An 18034-nucleotide genomic window follows, 5' to 3' on the forward strand; every position below is an offset into this window, starting at 1 on the left:
TCTCTCTTTATGTAGTGTTGTGTTGTCTCTCTTGTCGTGATGTGTGTTTTGTCCTTTATTTTTAATCCCAGCCTCCATCCCTGCAGGAGGCCTTTTGGTAGGCCGTCATTGTAAATAAGAATTGATTTGTTCTTAACTGACTTGCCTAGTTAAATAAAACATTTAAAAAGTTACATGGGATGAAAGAATCATCTAGCATTTACCAAACCAAGGCCAGGCAGTTACCTAAACACGACAGTACTGACCTCTAGTGGCCAAATAGAATATCAACATCAACAAATATGTTTTTTTCTGTCTTCCACCCTCCCTTATTTTGGGCTCCCGAGTGGCTGCATCTCAGTGCTAGAGGCGTCACTACAGACACCCTGGTTCAGCGGTCTAAGGCACTGCATCTCAGTGCTAGAGGCATCACTACAGACCCTGGTTTGATTTCAGGCTGTATCACAACCGGCCGTGATTGGGAGTCCCATAGGGCGGCGCACAATTGGCCCAGCGTCGTCCGGGTTTGACCGGGGTAGGCCGTCATTGTAAATAAGAATTTGTTCTTAACTGACATGCCTAGTTAAATAAAATGATCCCATGTCTCAGCCTTTCCCTTACATTTTCATCCATTCTCCTTCCCCTCTTCCCTCCCTCCCTCTCTAGGAGCTTCCTCTGTCTAACGTGCTGCAGGTGCGAGGCCCCGCTCAGCTGTCTGGGCCCTTGTTGCCAGACAACAGTGCACACTCGTTCGAGGTGGTGACAGGCACGCTGGTATACTGTGTGCTGGCGGGCAGGGACGGGCAGGCCTGGGAGACCGCAGTACGTAAGGCTCTGATGCCTGTCCAGAGCAGCGGGCAGGCGGGCAAACAGGGACAGGGTGAGTCAGAGAGTTAGCTAGCATGTTTGGACTGTGGTAGAAGTGTAGTCAAAGACAGTACAATATGAAGACAGGCAGAATCAGTGATGCCAACTTAGCAATTTTGTTGATAGATTTAGCAACTTTTCAGACTACCCTGGCAACTTTTTTTCAAACAGCACCTAGCAAAACATTTAGCTACTTTTAAACATGTATTTAACTTTTAGCAACTTTTGAAAAGTGACTCAAACACTAAAATGCACACATTTGCCCTCTAAATGACTCAAAAACGATTTTCTCTGTCACACACTCAAGTCACAACACACGTGCCTGGCTGCAAAAGTGCATTGTGAGTGACGTCAGCAGCAGGCCAGCGGCAATATTAATATAGTTGGTCACAAATGTTTGATCTTGAACAGAACTTACAACATCAATCAACATGTCTCAATCAAAATTATACAGTCAGAAGTATAGAAAAGAGTGGGAGTCTGTACCTGAACAAATGTCAAATCATATTTTTTGCCGAGATGGCCAGTCAATTTGAGTAACGTTGTTGTGTATTCTACGTAATGACGCAGTTTTACGTTATCACGCAATGACATCACAACGTCATTTAGCAACTTTTAGCAACAAATCAACCTGCCTCTAGCAATTTACCCAGAAAATGAGTTGGCAACACTGGGCAGAATCCCTAATCACACTTGTAGGCGATGTCATGGCGACGTTGGCTAGCTAAACTCATGTGCAGAAACATGTAATCGGGTCTAACGGTCGACTCGCGCTGAACTGCACACGTTCAGGCCGTCAAATCAAAGGCACTCCATCCATAAAAAGTTGTTGATGAAAATGAAAACGTTTGTTTGTCACTTTTTTTTGTCACAAATTTTATTTTCAGCAGCAAGAGAGGAGTCAGCACAATTATTCAATAGGTGTCTCCATAAAGCACATAATGACAATCTAAATACGGTCAAATTGCTTCTCCGTTATTGGTTCAATACACCAAATGATTTAATCTGTACTATAGAAGTGATTGATAGTGAATGGTTAATTAAGAGGTATAATTATTTTCATAAAACATTCTTGTGAAATGGTGTTAACACAGTGTTAATCATTGTGAAAGTGTTAATACAAGTCACATTGCTCTAAAATAATCATATTCATTTAAAGTATAAAAATCCATAAGCCCCAACAGTTTGCTTTTTGTCTTTTATTTCATAATAAATGACATTTAATGTGTAGAGATAAGTACTAGTAGTAGCCCTCCATCTAGAGGACAAGATGATCCCCATACAAGTTGGTGTTGCTGTTGCCATTCCCCTTATGTTTCTCTAAGGAGAGTAGAGGAACAGACAGAGATATAATGAGGGATGAGTTAGATTAACAGGGGGGGGGGGGGTGAGACTTTACAGACAGATGACTGAAGGAAGTGTCTGTGTTCTGCTCACCCCCAAAGTGCTTGGTTAGACCAACCAGGAGCCCTACTACCAGATTGAAGTGCTTGGTTAGACCAACCAGGAGCCCTACTACCAGATTGAAGCCATTTCTTGGACTTTAGGGGACCCTCAGCAACAGGGTTTCAGCCAGTGAGGGGCCAAAGGAGGTACATGCTGGTGATCCCCATACATGTTTGTGCTGCTGCCATTCCCCGTCACCACAGAGACAGACAGAGAGTAGAGGAACAGACAGAGATAGATGTCAATGGGCAATTTATTGTCATCAAGAAACTTGAACAAGGCAATGATCATTGAATCACCAGCTGGAATGGTGATTATTCCTCCAAATGTGCTTATGATTTGAGAGTTTCTTGCTGTGGTATCTTATCACCACACAGTTGCTTCTTGCTTGTGACTTTCATCAATAATCAACGAGTAAGACTCATTCCCAATGTCCTTTATTAGTTCCTCATGCACTGCAGGCCCTATAACTGCATTTATGAGCGCTGTGCATTTTTTCATGTGGATATTGATTCCTTTCTTAGCAATGTCTTCAACAACACTACCCAGGTGATCTACAGTTGCAGTGCTGGAGTGGTATGCTGCATGCAATATGTGCAGCCATCTGTACCTCGGATCGTTTAATTGTGTTATTCTCTCGTACAAATGTAGTTCCTGTGTTATGTTAATGTTAATGCATGCGAAAATGGAGCAGCATTTCTCTTGTTTGTGCATGAGAATTAAGATCGGTGTGATGGACTCGCATGTCTGTCATCTCCTGGGGTGCTCTTAGTCCATTCCTTTATATCCTGTTCTCTTTCCCAGTCTTTGCAATATTTTCGCCCATATCTTGCCCATTTGCCTGGCATTCTGACAGTAGAATCGTGTCTTGCCAGTAAACTGGCGTGTCAAATCGGTTCGTTCCTCTGACTTCAACTTTCTGGCCCTTGTTAGCTAGCTAGCTGGATGCATACACAGAGGAAGCACATTGTTCGATCCTCTCTGAAACTATTGGATGATTATTTGTCAGTTTCTCTCCCTTCCTGTGTTGGCTTTAAATATTGGTAGGACTGGGGGCGGTCAGGATACAAAGAACGAAGCAAATAATTTTGAGGAATAAGTATGTAGCTAGCTATCTAGCGCTGCTGTTGGTTGTTGAATCGCACATCAATTGTCATGTTGCACTCTGTCTCGACAGTACCTCTCACACTCCTCTGGTTCGCCCCTCACTTCCAATGACTGTACATGAAGCTCCTTCCCCGCCACCATTCACTAACTCGCAACAGCAGCCTGCCTCATATGCCTCACTGCCTGGTAGTCAACAGCAGTCTGCCTTATATGCCTCACTGCCTGGTAGTCAACAGCAGCCTGCCTCACATGCCTCACTGCCTGGTAGTCAGCAGCAGCCTGCCTCACATGCCTCACTGCCTGGTAGTCAACAGCAGCCTGCCTCATATGCCTCACTGCCTGGTAGTCAGCAGCAGCCTGCCTCACATGCCTCACTGCCTGGTAGTCAACAGCAGCCTGCCTCACATGCCTCACTGCCTGGTAGTCAGCAGCAGCCTGCCTCACATGCCTCACTGCCTGGTAGTCAGCAGCAGCCTGCCTCACATGCCTCACTGCCTGGTAGTCAGCAGCAGCCTGCCTCACATGCCTCACTGCCTGGTAGTCAACAGCAGCCTGCCTCACATGCCTCACTGCCTGGTAGTCAGCAGCAGCCTGCCTCACTGCCTGGTAGTCAACAGCAGCCTGCCTCATATGCCTCACTGCCTGGTAGTCAGCAGCAGCCTGCCTCATACGCCTCACTGCCTGGTAGTCAACAGCAGCCTGCCTCATATGCCTCACTGCCTGGTAGTCAGCAGCAGCCTGCCTCACATGCCTCACTGCCTGGTAGTCAGCAGCAGCCTGCCTCATATGCCTCACTGCCTGGTAGTCAACAACAGCCTGCATCATATGCCTCACTGCCTGGTAGTCAACAGCAGCCTGCCTCATATGCCTCACTGCCTGGTAGTCAGCAGCAGCCTGCCTCACTGCCTGGTAGTCAGCAGCAGCCTGCCTCACATGCCTCACTGCCTGGTAGTCAACAGCAGCCTGCCTCATATGCCTCACTGCCTGGTAGTCAGCAGCAGTCTGCCTCATATGCCTCACTGCCTGGTAGTCAGCAGCAGTCTGCCTTATAGGCCTCACTGCCTGGTAGTCAACAGCAGTCTGCCTCATATGCCTCACTGCCTGGTAGTCAGCAGCAGTCTGCCTCATATGCCTCACTGCCTGGTAGTCAGCAGCAGTCTGCCTCATATGCCTCACTGCCTGGTAGTCAACAGCAGCCTGCCTCATATGCCTCACTGCCTGGTAGTCAACAGCAGCCTGCCTCATATGCCTCACTGCCTGGTAGTCAACAGCAGCCTGCCTCATATGCCTCACTGCCTGGTAGTCAGCAGCAGCCTGCCTCACATGCCTCACTGCCTGGTAGTCAACAGCAGCCTGCCTCACATGCCTCACTGCCTGGTAGTCAGCAGCAGCCTGCCTCACATGCCTCACTGCCTGGTAGTCAACAGCAGCCTGCCTCACATGCCTCACTGCCTGGTAGTCAGCAGCAGCCTGCCTCACTGCCTGGTAGTCAACAGCAGCCTGCCTCATATGCCTCACTGCCTGGTAGTCAGCAGCAGCCTGCCTCATACGCCTCACTGCCTGGTAGTCAACAGCAGCCTGCCTCATATGCCTCACTGCCTGGTAGTCAGCAGCAGCCTGCCTCACATGCCTCACTGCCTGGTAGTCAGCAGCAGCCTGCCTCATATGCCTCACTGCCTGGTAGTCAACAACAGCCTGCATCATATGCCTCACTGCCTGGTAGTCAACAGCAGCCTGCCTCATATGCCTCACTGCCTGGTAGTCAGCAGCAGCCTGCCTCACTGCCTGGTAGTCAGCAGCAGCCTGCCTCACATGCCTCACTGCCTGGTAGTCAACAGCAGCCTGCCTCATATGCCTCACTGCCTGGTAGTCAGCAGCAGTCTGCCTCATATGCCTCACTGCCTGGTAGTCAGCAGCAGTCTGCCTTATAGGCCTCACTGCCTGATAGTCAACAGCAGCCTGCCTCATATGCCTCACTGCCTGGTAGTCAGCAGCAGTCTGCCTCATATGCCTCACTGCCTGGTAGTCAGCAGCAGTCTGCCTCATATGCCTCACTGCCTGGTAGTCAACAGCAGCCTGCCTCATATGCCTCACTGCCTGGTAGTCAACAGCAGCCTGCCTCATATGCCTCACTGCCTGGTAGTCAGCAGCAGCCTGCCTCACATGCCTCACTGCCTGGTAGTCAGCAGCAGCCTGCCTCATATGCCTCACTGCCTGGTAGTCAGCAGCAGCCTGCCTCATATGCCTCACTGCCTGGTAGTCAGCAGCAGTTGGTCACAGTGAAATTCATAGATTATAAAAAAAGATAAATGCTATGGCGGCCGCAGTGCAATTTAGAAGTAGACCCAAAACCCGCAACCCGCGACCAATATATGCTCACCTGCGACATCGTTTTCAAAGTAGAACAATGTACAGGAAAACCGCGAACATGGCAAGCCTTAATAACATGTTCAACTACGTAAGACATTGGAATCTAGGTCATGCCTTTAGATTTTGAGAACATTTTAATTTAAGGAAGAATGTGTCACTTCTCTCTGGCCGTGTTCGAGAGCATCAAAACAACTGCAGGTGACTGCAGACTGACTGATCTACAAATCACCTCATCATAAATAACGACTCGTTATTATTTGTAGATCAGTCAGTCACAATTTATCCATGCTATACATTGCGTTTTTGATCCTCTTGAACACGGCCTATTGACTTCTCAAACCCCAAACTCAGCCTGGTCGGCGTGGTCTGTTTCGCAAACGTTCCCGGTAGTCTCACAATGTTGCACCTCTGGGTTTAGAAACTCTGTGGTGTAGTATTGTTCTGAGACATGTAAATGAGTGACATCCGAGTAACGTATTGAGAGAATTTGGTCATTTAGGTTTCTGTCTGAACCCTCTGTGAGCGCCCCGACGCACCACCATGGCATCCTGTGTCACTGTTGGCCAAACTCTCCATATCTCTGTGACATGCCAAGGGATGGTCTCCCACATGGTTTGCATAAAGGTTTTGTAGTAAAGCTGGCATCATAAGGGATGTTAGATTTAGTTCATGTCCATGCTCATATTCCTTAACTTTTGATCAAAGAATACTCTTTCTGTTATAGACCATGGACCCCAGAGTGGAGAGAAACCGGTAAGTGGGAGGGGAGGATGGAGGGTAATGGATCTATATTGTGTATGAACTCTCAAAGACTCGTTGCTTTTGTCTGAAATGGATAGATGAGTAACTAACACTGTATTTGTGTGTGTTCTTTACATTCGTATTTATGTTTGTGTGTGTGTGTATTTATGTGTGTGTGTCTTTCAGGACGTCAGTTCAGTGTATCAGATCTTCACTGATGAGGTGCTTGGTTCAGGACAGTTTGGAGTGGTGTATAGAGGTGGGTTTGACATCACTCTAGATACGATACGTTACACTAGAGGAGATACTTTCTATACTGTTACCTGTTAGGAACATTTAGTTCCTTCTATAGAGATTATATAGTATTATCATTGTATTAGATGGCTTGCTGAGAGTCTACTCTCGTCCCCAGGCACCCACAGACAGTCTGGTCACCCAGTGGCCATCAAGGTCATCGACAAAACCCGTTTCCCTACCAAACAGGAGAGACAGTTGAGGAACGAGCAGGCAATTCTACAGGTGAAGGTTCTAGATCTGTGTGTTTGGATTCAATTTGTATTACAGGGAGTTAGGATATTTGAAATTAACATGGCTCCAGATTGGCGCAGCGGTCTAAGGCACTGCATCTCAGTGCTTGAGGCGTCACTACAGACACCCTGGTTCGAATCCAGGCTGTTTCACAACCGATTGAGAGTCCCATAGGGCGGTGCACAATTGGCCCAGTGTCAGCTGGGTTTGGCCGGTGTAGGCCGTCATTGTAAATAAGAATTTGTTGTTAACTGATTTGCCTAGTTCAATGAAGGTTAAATAAATAAAAAATCCATTGTGTGTGTGTGTCCAGAATCTGTCTCACCTGGGTGTAGTTCTACTGGAGGGAATGTTTGAGACCCTGGAGCATGTCTTCGTTGTCATGGAGAAGCTCCATGGAGACATGCTGGAGATGATTCTGTCCAATGAAAAGGGCCGTCTGCCAGAGCGCACGACACGCTTCCTGGTTACACAGGTACTGGTCACATAGCAAGGGAACACTGATTATTTATTCAACGGTCTGCGGTACTGAAGTAGTTCTGGGGGAAAGTAGTACTTTTATAATACTTGTCTGTCATCATTTGCTGCATATGCCACTCTGTAAAATCACTTCAAAGATTCCATTGATTCCTAAAGAGGAATCACTTGCTTTTGATCTTTGTTGACTCACAGACTAGTGTGTGTGTGTGTAGATTCTAGAGGCCCTGCGCTACCTGCACTTCAAACATATTGCTCACTGTGACCTGAAACCTGAGAATGTGTTGGTGGCCTCCCCAGATCCTTTCCCTCAGGTTGGTGTGTGTGTACACTTGTCAATCTCCCTCAGTGTGAGACTCTCTACTTGGTTAATAATCCTTCCAACATCAGACTTTACAGTGACTCCTCTCCTCCTTCCTCTCAGGTTAAGCTGTGTGACTTTGGCTTCGCCCGAATCATTGGCGAGAAGTCTTTCCGCCGCTCAGTGGTGGGCACGCCGGCCTACCTGGCGCCCGAGGTCATCAGTATCCATGGTTACAACCGTTCGCTGGACATGTGGGCTGTGGGCGTGGTCCTGTACGTTAGCCTGAGCGGAACGTTCCCCTTCAACGAGGATGAGGACATCAGTCAACAGATCACCAACGCTACCTTCATGTACCCCCGTCTGCTCTGGTCTAACATCTCACTAGAGGGTAAGTCTGTACTCATCCTGCTCTGGTCTAACATCTCACTAGAGGGTAAGTCTGTACTCATCCTGCTCTGGTCTAACATCTCACTAGAGGGTAAGTCTGTACTCATCCTGCTCTGGTCTAACATCTCACTAGAGGGTAAGTCTGTACTCATCCTGCTCTGGTCTAACATCTCACTAGAGGGTAAGTCTGTACTCAGCCTGCTCTGGTCTAACATCTCACTAGAGGGTAAGTCTGTACCTCACCTGCTCTGGTCTAACATCTCACTAGAGGGTAAGTCTGTACTCAGCCTGTCCTGGTCTAACATCTCACTAGAGGGTAAGTCTGTACTCAGCCTGCTCTGGTCTAACATCTCACTAGAGGGTAAATCTGTACTCATCCTGCTCTGGTCTAACATCTCACTAGAGGGTAAGTCTGTACTCATCCTCCTCTGGTCTAACATCTCACTAGAGGGTAAGTCTGTACTCATCCTGCTCTGGTCTAACATCTCACTAGAGGGTAAGTCTGTACTCATCCTGCTCTGGTCTAACATCTCACTAGAGGGTAAGTCTGTACTCATCCTGCTCTGGTCTAACATCTCACTAGAGGGTAAGTCTGTACTCAGCCTGCTCTGGTCTAACATCTCACTAGAGGGTAAGTCTGTACCTCACCTGCTCTGGTCTAACATCTCACTAGAGGGTAAGTCTGTACTCAGCCTGTCCTGGTCTAACATCTCACTAGAGGGTAAGTCTGTACTCAGCCTGCTCTGGTCTAACATCTCACTAGAGGGTAAATCTGTACCTCGCTTACCCTGATCTAACATCTCACTAGAGGGTAAGTCTGTACCCAGCCTGTCCTGGTCTAACATCTCACTAGAGGGTAAGTCTGTACTCAGCCTGTCCTGGTCTAACATCTCACTAGAGGGTAAGTCTGTACTCAGCCTGCTCTGGTCTAACATCTCACTAGAGGGTAAATCTGTACCTCGCTTACCCTGATCTAACATCTCACTAGAGGGTAAGTCTGTACCCTGTCTGTCCTGGTCTAACATCTCACTAGAGGGTAAGTCTGTACCCTGTCTGTCCTGGTCTAATATCTCACTAGAGGGTAAGTCTGTACCCTGCCTGCTCTGGTCTAACATCTCACTAGAGGGTAAGTCTGTACCCCGTCTGCTCTGGTCTAACATCTCACTAGAGGGTAAGTCTGTACCCAGCCTGCTCTGGTCTAACATCTAACTAGAGGGTAAGACTGTACTCATCCTGCTCTGGTCTAACATCTCACTAGAGGGTAAGTCTGTACCCAGCCTGCTCTGGTCTAACATCTCACTAGAGGGTAAGACTGTACTCATCCTGCTCTGGTCTAACATCTCACTAGAGGGTAAGACTGTACTCATCCTGCTCTGGTCTAACATCTCACTAGAGGGTAAGTCTGTACCCCCGTCTGCTCTGGTCTAACATCTCACTAGAGGGTAAGTCTGTACTCATCCTGCTCTGGTCTAACATCTCACTAGAGGGTAAGTCTGTACTCAGCCTGCTCTGGTCTAACATCTCACTAGAGGGTAAGTCTGTACCCAGCCTGCTCTGGTCTAACATCTCACTAGAGGGTAAGTCTGTACCCAGCCTGCTCTGGTCTAACATCTCACTAGAGGGTAAGTCTGTACCTCGCTTGCTCTGGTCTAACATCTCACTAGAGGGTAAGTCTGTACTCAGCCTGTCCTGGTCTAACATCTCACTAGAGGGTAAGTCTGTACTCATCCTGCTCTGGTCTAACATCTCACTAGAGGGTAAGTCTGTACTCAGCCTGTCCTGGTCTAACATCTCACTAGAGGGTAAGTCTGTACCTCACCTGCTCTGGTCTAACATCTCACTAGAGGGTAAGTCTGTACCCTGTCTGTCCTGGTCTAACATCTCACTAGAGGGTAAGTCTGTACTCAGCCTGTCCTGGTCTAACATCTCACTAGAGGGTAAGTCTGTACCCTGCCTGCTCTGGTCTAACATCTCACTAGAGGGTAAGTCTGTACCTCGCTTGCTCTGGTCTAACATCTCACTAGAGGGTAAGTCTGTACCCTGTCTGCCATGGTCTAACATCTCACTAGAGGGTAAGTCTGTACCTCGCTTACCCTGGTCTAACATCTCACTAGAGGGTAAGTCTGTACCTCGCTTACCCTGGTCTAACATCTCACTAGAGGGTAAATCTGTACCTCGCTTACCCTGGTCTAACATCTCACTAGAGGGTAAGTCTGTACCTCGCTTGCTCTGGTCTAACATCTCACTAGAGGGTAAGTCTGTACCCTGTCTGTCCTGGTCCAACATCTCACTAGAGGGTAAGTCTGTACTCAGCCTGCTCTGGTCTAACATCTCACTAGAGGGTAAGTCTGTACCCTGTCTGCCCTGGTCTAACATCTCACTAGAGGGTAAGTCTGTACCTCGCTTACCCTGGTCTAACATCTCACTAGAGGGTAAATCTGTACCTCGCTTACCCTGGTCTAACATCTCACTAGAGGGTAAATCTGTACCTCGCTTACCCTGGTCTAACATCTCACTAGAGGGTAAATCTGTACCTCGCTTACCCTGGTCTAACATCTCACTAGAGGGTAAATCTGTACCTCGCTTACCCTGGTCTAACATCTCACTAGAGGGTAAGTCTGTACCCCGTCTGCCCTGGTCTAACATCTCACTAGAGGGTAAGTCTGTACCCTACCTGCTCTGGTCTAACATCTCACTAGAGGGTAAGTCTGCACCCAGCCTGCCCTGGTCTCACATCTCACTAGAGGGTAAGTCTGTACCCTGTCTGCCCTGGTCTCACATCTCACTAGAGGGTGAGCAGGGTTTTCCCCTAGTGTTTTGTCTAAGGTGGGGAGCAGAAGCCAATGAATCAGCATTCAGGGCTGACATTGCCTCTCTGTCCTCTCTGTCTCCGTCTCTTTCTCTCTCTCCCTCTCTGTAGCGGTGAGTCTGATCAACAACCTTCTCCAGGTGTCAGTGAGACGTAGGTTCAGTGTGGGGAAGGCCCTGGGTCACCCCTGGCTACAGGTAAGACATCTCAACCTGTATGAATGAACAATCACTGACAGGCTGGGGTGTTATTTTGGATGCGGTGTGAAGAGGTAGGGATTCAGATGTTTTCTGAAGATGCCATGGACTCTGCTCTCCTAGCGTCATAGTGAAGCTCGTTCCACCATTGGTGTATCAGGACAGAGAAGGGATTTGACTGGGCTGAGCGGGAGCTGACCACCGGTAGGGGTGGGAGGACCAAGAGACCCTAGCCATAACTCTAACACTTACCCTAATCCTATCCCAACCCTTCTCCTGGCCATTTACCATAGCCCTATTCTTAACCAAACCATGACCTTAACACCCCAGGACTTCCAGTTGTGGTGTGACCTGAGGGAGTTTGAGCAGAGGATGGGCTGCCAGTACCTGACCCATGAGGGAGACGAGGACCGCTGGAGACGCCACGCCCAGGAGAGGGGCCTGGTCTTCCCTTCTCACCTCCCCTGGACCCCCGCACGATGACAGCCTGTGACCCGAGGCCCAAAGGTGTAAGGTCAATGGCCGGACAAGATGGCTACTGGAGTACTGGTGTGTTTCAGTGTTGACCAGCAAAAACAAAATGAATTCTGATGAACTGCTAAAGAAGCACACAGCGACCTATGCTTTTTATGGACAAAAGTCTTAAAAAGATATATGATTACTGTAATTTTTTGTCATGATACTACTATACTGCCTGCGTCTGAGTGATGGAAGCCAGGTGAACAGGCCGTGGCTCAGGTGGCTAAAGTCCTCGATGCTCTTCTTGGCCTTCCTGTGACACCTGGTGTTGTAGGTGTCCTGGAAGTCAGACAGAGAGCACCCGATGGTGCGTTTGGCTAAGCGTACCACCCTCTGTAGAGCCTTGCGATCAGCGGCGGTGTGGTTGCCGTCCCGACAGTATGCTCTCGATACCCCTGTCCACTTGATGGTGCTGTTCACCAAACAATAAACAGCATTGCTAATCTCTTGACTCGACACTCAGTAATTTACTTAATTTTTTATCAAATATTTGCAAATGTATGGTGTTTAAAATCCTCTATATAGAGTGAAAAATAGATACATTTAACTGGTGCTATTGTTTAGGGGGTTAATATTAAAGGTTCTAAAAGGGTTTAAATCTAGGTTGTCTTTCTCTGTCTTTTCCTCTCTATCACTCTCTCCTCCCCCTTCCCTCTAACCCCGCCCTCTGGCAAAACCCCTCCCACAACCTCTTCTGAGAAAAAAAAACTGATCAGTCTCATCTCTCTCTCTCCAGAGGAGGCATGCCCATAGGGGGCACAGATTTGTCCTGTTTAATTTGAGTTGTTGTTGTTTCTCTGTAATACTACTAGCCACCTAGCAATTTTATAAAGTTGAATTTAGCTAGCCCAGATAGGTTCCCAATCTCCCAACCTCATAGCTAGCTACTAAGAAGCCATTTCTAGAGTAGCTAGCTTGTCTAACTATAGTATATTAGCTGGCATGCCTGCTGGCAAGGTTGGTCGACTTCAGAAAAGCAAGGAATAACTAAAGGTACTAAATAATTCCTTTCAATCTTATGCCCAGATTTTAGAAGAGATGCAGAGAAGCATATTTAGTTTCTTTATAAAAAGAACCACCAGTCTGGAGGGTACAGACAGCTTAAGAGTTGTGCTTAAATATGCAGAAAAATTGACATTTTCTAAATAGAATTAAACATAACGAGTTTGGCTCTAGATTTCAGGAAAAAGCTGATTCAGGTGTTTGAAAAATGCTAAATTCTCTAACATCCGGACTGGCGGCCTAGCTCCCTCCAGAACTCCCTCAAGCCTCATGTACTTTGTTCCCTATCAGATTTTTGGGCTGCAAGACTCCTCTATCTCTCTCTGTCTATCTGTCCGTCTTTGTGTCTGTCTGTATGTCACTCTCTCTCTCTCTCTTTCTCTCTCTATCTCATCTCTCTCTCTCTTTCTCTCTCTATCTCATCTCTCTCTCTCTTTCTCTGTCTCTCTGTCTCTCTCTCTGTCTTTCTCTTTCTCTCTGTCTCTCGCTCTGTCTTGCTCTCTGTCTCTCTCTCTGTCTCTCTGTCTTTCTCTCTGTCTTTCTCTCTGTCTTTCTCTCTGTCTTTCTCTCTGTCTCTCTCTCTGTGTCTTTCTCTCTCTCTCTGTCTTTCTCTCTGTCTTTCTCTCTGTCTTTCTCTCTGTCTTTCTCTCTGTCTCTCTCTCTGTCTCTCTCTCTCTCTGTGTCTTTCTCTCTCTCTCTGTCTTTCTCTCTGTCTTTCTCTCTCTCTCTGTCTTTCTCTCTGTCTTTCTCTCTGTCTCTCTGTCTCTCTGTCTGTCTCTCTGTCTCTCTGTCTGTCTGTCTGTCTCTCTGTCTCTCTGTCTCTCTGTCTCTCTGTCTCTCTGTCTCTCTGTCTCTCTCTCTCTCTCTCTTTCTCTCATTATCAATCCAAACTGATCTGATTATCTGTGTTGTCTGTCTGTGTGAGAGTGAGCAACAGTCCAAATGGCTCAACAAGGATGTCTGCTGAACCAGGACCAGCTCTGTTGTTGTTCTTTCTGTCTCGATCTACTGAAGGAGCCAGTCACCATCCCCATGTGGACACAGTTACTGCTGGAGCTGTATTGAGGGAGGCTGGGATCAAGAGGATCGGAAGGGTGTCTTCAGCTGCCCCCAGTGCAGGAAAAACCTTCACTCCAAGGCCAACTTTGATGAAAAATAACATGTTGGCTGAGGCGGTGGGGAAACTCCAGGCTGCTCCCCCTCCTACTCTGTGCTAGGCTGGACCTGGAGATGTGGCCTGTGATTTCTGCACTGGGACCAGAAAGCCCTCATGTCCTGTCTGATGTGTCTTACTGTGAGACTCACCTCCAAACTCACTATGAAGCTCCTGGACTTAAGAAGCAGTCGCTGGTCAAAGCCACCACACAACTACAGGAGAAGATCTGCTCTCATCATGACAAACTGCTGGAGGTTTACTGTCGTACTGATCAACAGTGTATCTGTTATCTGTGTGTTATGGATGAACATAAAGGCCATGATACAGTGTCAGCTGCTGCAGAGAGAACTGAGAAACGGCTAAGACAAGAACAACTTGTTGGAGAATAACAAATAATTTAAGATATAATGAGAGGGCTGTTTGAATACGAGAGAACATATGTAGTTAGATATTCACATAAAAAAGATTCTCCAAATGTATCACCATTAAATAAAAAATATAAGTAGAATACACATTTGTTGTTGTCAAAAACCATCATCTTATTTTATAAGTCTAAAGTTTATTCTAAGATTTGAGCCCTACTCTCTATGGGCCCTATACCAGTATCTGTATGTTTGTAAGGATATTACCATACTATTGGACTGTTGGCTGTGCAATATGGTATCACTTTATTTTGACATAAACATTGACATTAGAAACATTAGGACCAATAAAGCTTGATTGCTCAATGAAGAGTTTTTCTCTACTGAGCCAGCTGGGGATGAGTCAGCAGTTCCAGCAGAGAGTCCAGGACAGAGAGAAGGTTCTGAAGGAGCTCCAACAGACTGAGGAGATTCTCAAGGTGAGAATTATTATTATTGACCAGAGGAGACGCACCATTTCACTTCCCTCAGTGAGAGAGTGAGAATGTGAGAGAGGCCACTATCCAATCCCACTGAGGGGAACAGGGCTCTGAGTGTTAGTGAATTCACACACGCACGCACGCACACACACACAGACACACAACAGCGCTCTGCATTGGAGGACATTGACAGGTTATTTACTGAGCTGATCCGCTCCATTGAGAGAAGGCACCCTGAGGTGCAGGAGCTGATCAGAGCCCAGGAGAAGGCTGAAGTGAGTCGAGTTGAAGAACTCCTGAAGCAACTGGAGCAGGAGGTGGCTGAGCTGAGGAGGAGAGACGCTGAGCTGGAGCAGCTCTCACACACAGAGGATCACATCCATTTCCTCCAGGTAACTTACTAAATTGACATTGTTATATTAAAACTAGAGGCTACATCTATCCATAGTGAAGATATACAGTTTCTTAATCATCTGCTTTCTCCCTCTCCTCCCTCTCTATCCCCCCTCTCTCTCTTTCTTTTTTCTACGGAGTTATCAGTCTCTGCAGTCCCAATGTATCTTCAGACTTACCCAGTATCGTCTGTCCTCTTCAGTACTTCAGAGCTGTGAGTAAGTCTGTGTCTGAGTTGAGAGAGAAACTAGAAGACCTCCTGAAAGGAGAATGGACCAATATCTCCACTATAGGTGGGTTGATAATAATTCTTAAATAATGCTAAATAATAAGTTATGTACTTTAACAAATCCATGTTTTTATACATGTGCAATTATATTATAGTGATAATAACATTCCCTCTCTCTGTGAATGTGTTTGTGTGTCTGTAGTGAAAACAGTGGATGTTTTACTGCCTCTAGAACCCAAGACCAGAGAACAGTTCTTAAAATGTAAATATATAACAATAGTAGATATAGTCAGACTAGTTAGCTGCTTATCTGATTTTCAAATTGCTAGAATCTCTACTCTGCTATAATCAGAGACCGGGCAGATACAGTATGTGACTTAACTTATTGTTCTATCTATCTCCCCTGATTGGTCTCTGCTCTGCTCTTCTCCTAGACTCCTGCAGCTCACACTGGACCCAAACACAGCACACAAACACCTCACCCTGTCTGAGGTGAACAGAAAGGTGACATATACAAGACAACCCCATCCATATCCTGAGCATCCAGAAAGGTCCACTGGGGGTTCTCAGGTGCTGTGTAGAGAGGGTCTGTCTGGACGCTGTTACTGGGAGCTTGAGAGGACTGTTCAGTATGTTCATACAGCAGTCTCCTATAAAGACATCATTAGAGGGTCAGCTAAAGACTCCTTATTCTGGCTAAATGAAAAGTCCTGGAGTTTAAAATGCACTAGTAATGGTTATAGTTTCTACCACAATACTGTTATGACTAAAGTATCAGGCCCTCTGTCCTCCAGAGTAGGAGTGTACCTGAATCACAAGGCAGGTACTCTGTCCTTCTACAGAATCTCTTCTGATACAATGACCCCCTCCACAGAGTCCAGACAACATTCACTCAGCACCTCTATCCTGGGTTTGGGCTTTGGCACAGTACGGCAGAGCCCTGTAAACTGTGGTAGAAATCCCCACACTAAAGATTCAGTCAGCCACTCTGTAACCGTGTGACTCAGTTGGTAGATAACATTCAGTCAGCCACTCTGTAACCGTGTGACTCAGTTGGTAGATAACATTCAGTCAGCCACTCTGTAACCGCGTGACTCAGTTGGTAGACAACATTCAGTCAGCCACTCTGTAACCGTGTGACTCAGTTGGTACATAACATTCAGTCAGCCACTCTGTAACCGTGTGACTCAGTTGGTAGACAACATTCAGTCAGCCACTATGTAACCGTTTGACTCGGGTGGTAGACAACATTCAGCCAGCCACCCTGTAACCGTGTTACTCAGTTGGTAGATAGCATTCAGTCAGCCACCCTGTAACCGTGTGACTCAGTTGGTAGATAACATTCAGTCAGCCACTCTGTAACCGTGTGACTCAGTTGGTAGATAACATTCAGTCAGCCATCCTGTAACCGTGTGACTCAGTTGGTAGATAACATTCAGTCAGCCACCCTGTAACCGTGTGACTCAGTTGGTAGATAACATTCAGTCAGCCACTCTGTAACTGTGTGACTCAGTTGGTAGACAACATTCAGTCAGCCACTCTGTAACCGTGTGACTCAGTTGGTAGACAACATTCAGTCAGCCACTCTGTAACCGTGTGACTCAGTTGGTAGATAACATTCAGTCAGCCACTCTGTAACCGTGTGACTCAGTTGGTAGATAATGTTCAGTCAGCCACTCTGTAACCGTGTGACTCAGTTGGTAGATAATGTTCAGTCAGCCACTCTGTAACCGTGTGACTCAGTTGGTAGATAACGTTCAGTCAGCCACTCTGTAACCGTGTGACTCAGTTGGTAGATAACGTTCAGTCAGCCACTCTGTAACCGTGTGACTCAGTTGGTAGATAACGTTCAGTCAGCCACTCTGTAACCGTGTGACTCAGTTGGTAGATAACGTTCAGTCAGCCACTCTGTAACCGTGTGACTCAGTTGGTAGATAACATTCAGTCAGCCACTCTGTAACCGTGTGACTCAGTTGGTAGATAACATTCAGTCAGCCACTCTGTAATCGCGTGACTCAGTTGGTAGATAACATTCAGTCAGCCACTCTGTAACCGTGTGACTCAGTTGGTAGACAACATTTAGTCAGCCACTCTGTAACCGTGTGACTCAGTTGGTAGATAACATTCAGTCAGCCACTCTGTAACCGTGTGACTCAGTTGGTAGATAACATTCAGTCAGCCACTCTGTAACCGTGTGACTCAGTTGGTAGATAACATTCAGCCAGCCACTCTGTAACCGTGTGACTCAGTTGGTAGACAACATTCAGTCAGCCACTCTGTAACCGCGTGACTCAGTTGGTAGATAACATTCAGTCAGCCACTCTGTAACCGCGTGACTCAGTTGGTAGATAACATTCAGTCAGCCACTCTGTAACCGTGTGATTCAGTTGGTAGATAACATTCAGTCAGCCACTCTGTAACCGTGTGATTCAGTTGGTAGATAACATTCAGTCAGCCACTCTGTAACCGTGTGAGTCAGTTGGTAGATAACATTCAGTCAGCCACTCTGTAACCGTGTGACTCAGTTGGTAGACAACATTCAGTCAGCCACTCTGTAACCGCGTGACTCAGTTGGTAGACAACATTCAGTCAGCCACTCTGTAACCGTGTGACTCAGTTGGTAGATAACATTCAGTCAGCCACTCTGTAACCGTGTGACTCAGTTGGTAGATAACATTCAGT

General features: G+C 46.9%; 1 protein-coding gene and 1 pseudogene across 1 annotated transcript in view; both read left to right on the plus strand.

The window, feature by feature from the left end:
* The window catches only part of LOC129835392 (serine/threonine-protein kinase D3-like), a 26152-nt gene extending 13970 nt beyond the window's left edge, over positions 1-12182 (plus strand). The window contains exons 11-19 of the mRNA XM_055901031.1: positions 646-859; positions 6494-6522; positions 6697-6769; positions 6923-7029; positions 7352-7513; positions 7731-7829; positions 7940-8207; positions 11127-11212; positions 11543-12182. Coding sequence (XP_055757006.1) covers positions 646-859; positions 6494-6522; positions 6697-6769; positions 6923-7029; positions 7352-7513; positions 7731-7829; positions 7940-8207; positions 11127-11212; positions 11543-11695 — 1191 coding nt within the window. The 3' untranslated portion in view covers positions 11696-12182. The remainder of the gene's footprint in view (positions 1-645; positions 860-6493; positions 6523-6696; positions 6770-6922; positions 7030-7351; positions 7514-7730; positions 7830-7939; positions 8208-11126; positions 11213-11542) is intronic.
* A 1309-nt stretch (positions 12183-13491) lies between these two features.
* On the plus strand, positions 13492-14367 carry LOC129835394 (E3 ubiquitin/ISG15 ligase TRIM25-like; annotated as a pseudogene).
* Positions 14368-18034: the final 3667 nt, after the last annotated feature.

Source organism: Salvelinus fontinalis, chromosome 36, assembly GCF_029448725.1.
Source record: "Salvelinus fontinalis isolate EN_2023a chromosome 36, ASM2944872v1, whole genome shotgun sequence".
NCBI classification, from domain to species: domain Eukaryota; kingdom Metazoa; phylum Chordata; class Actinopteri; order Salmoniformes; family Salmonidae; genus Salvelinus; species Salvelinus fontinalis.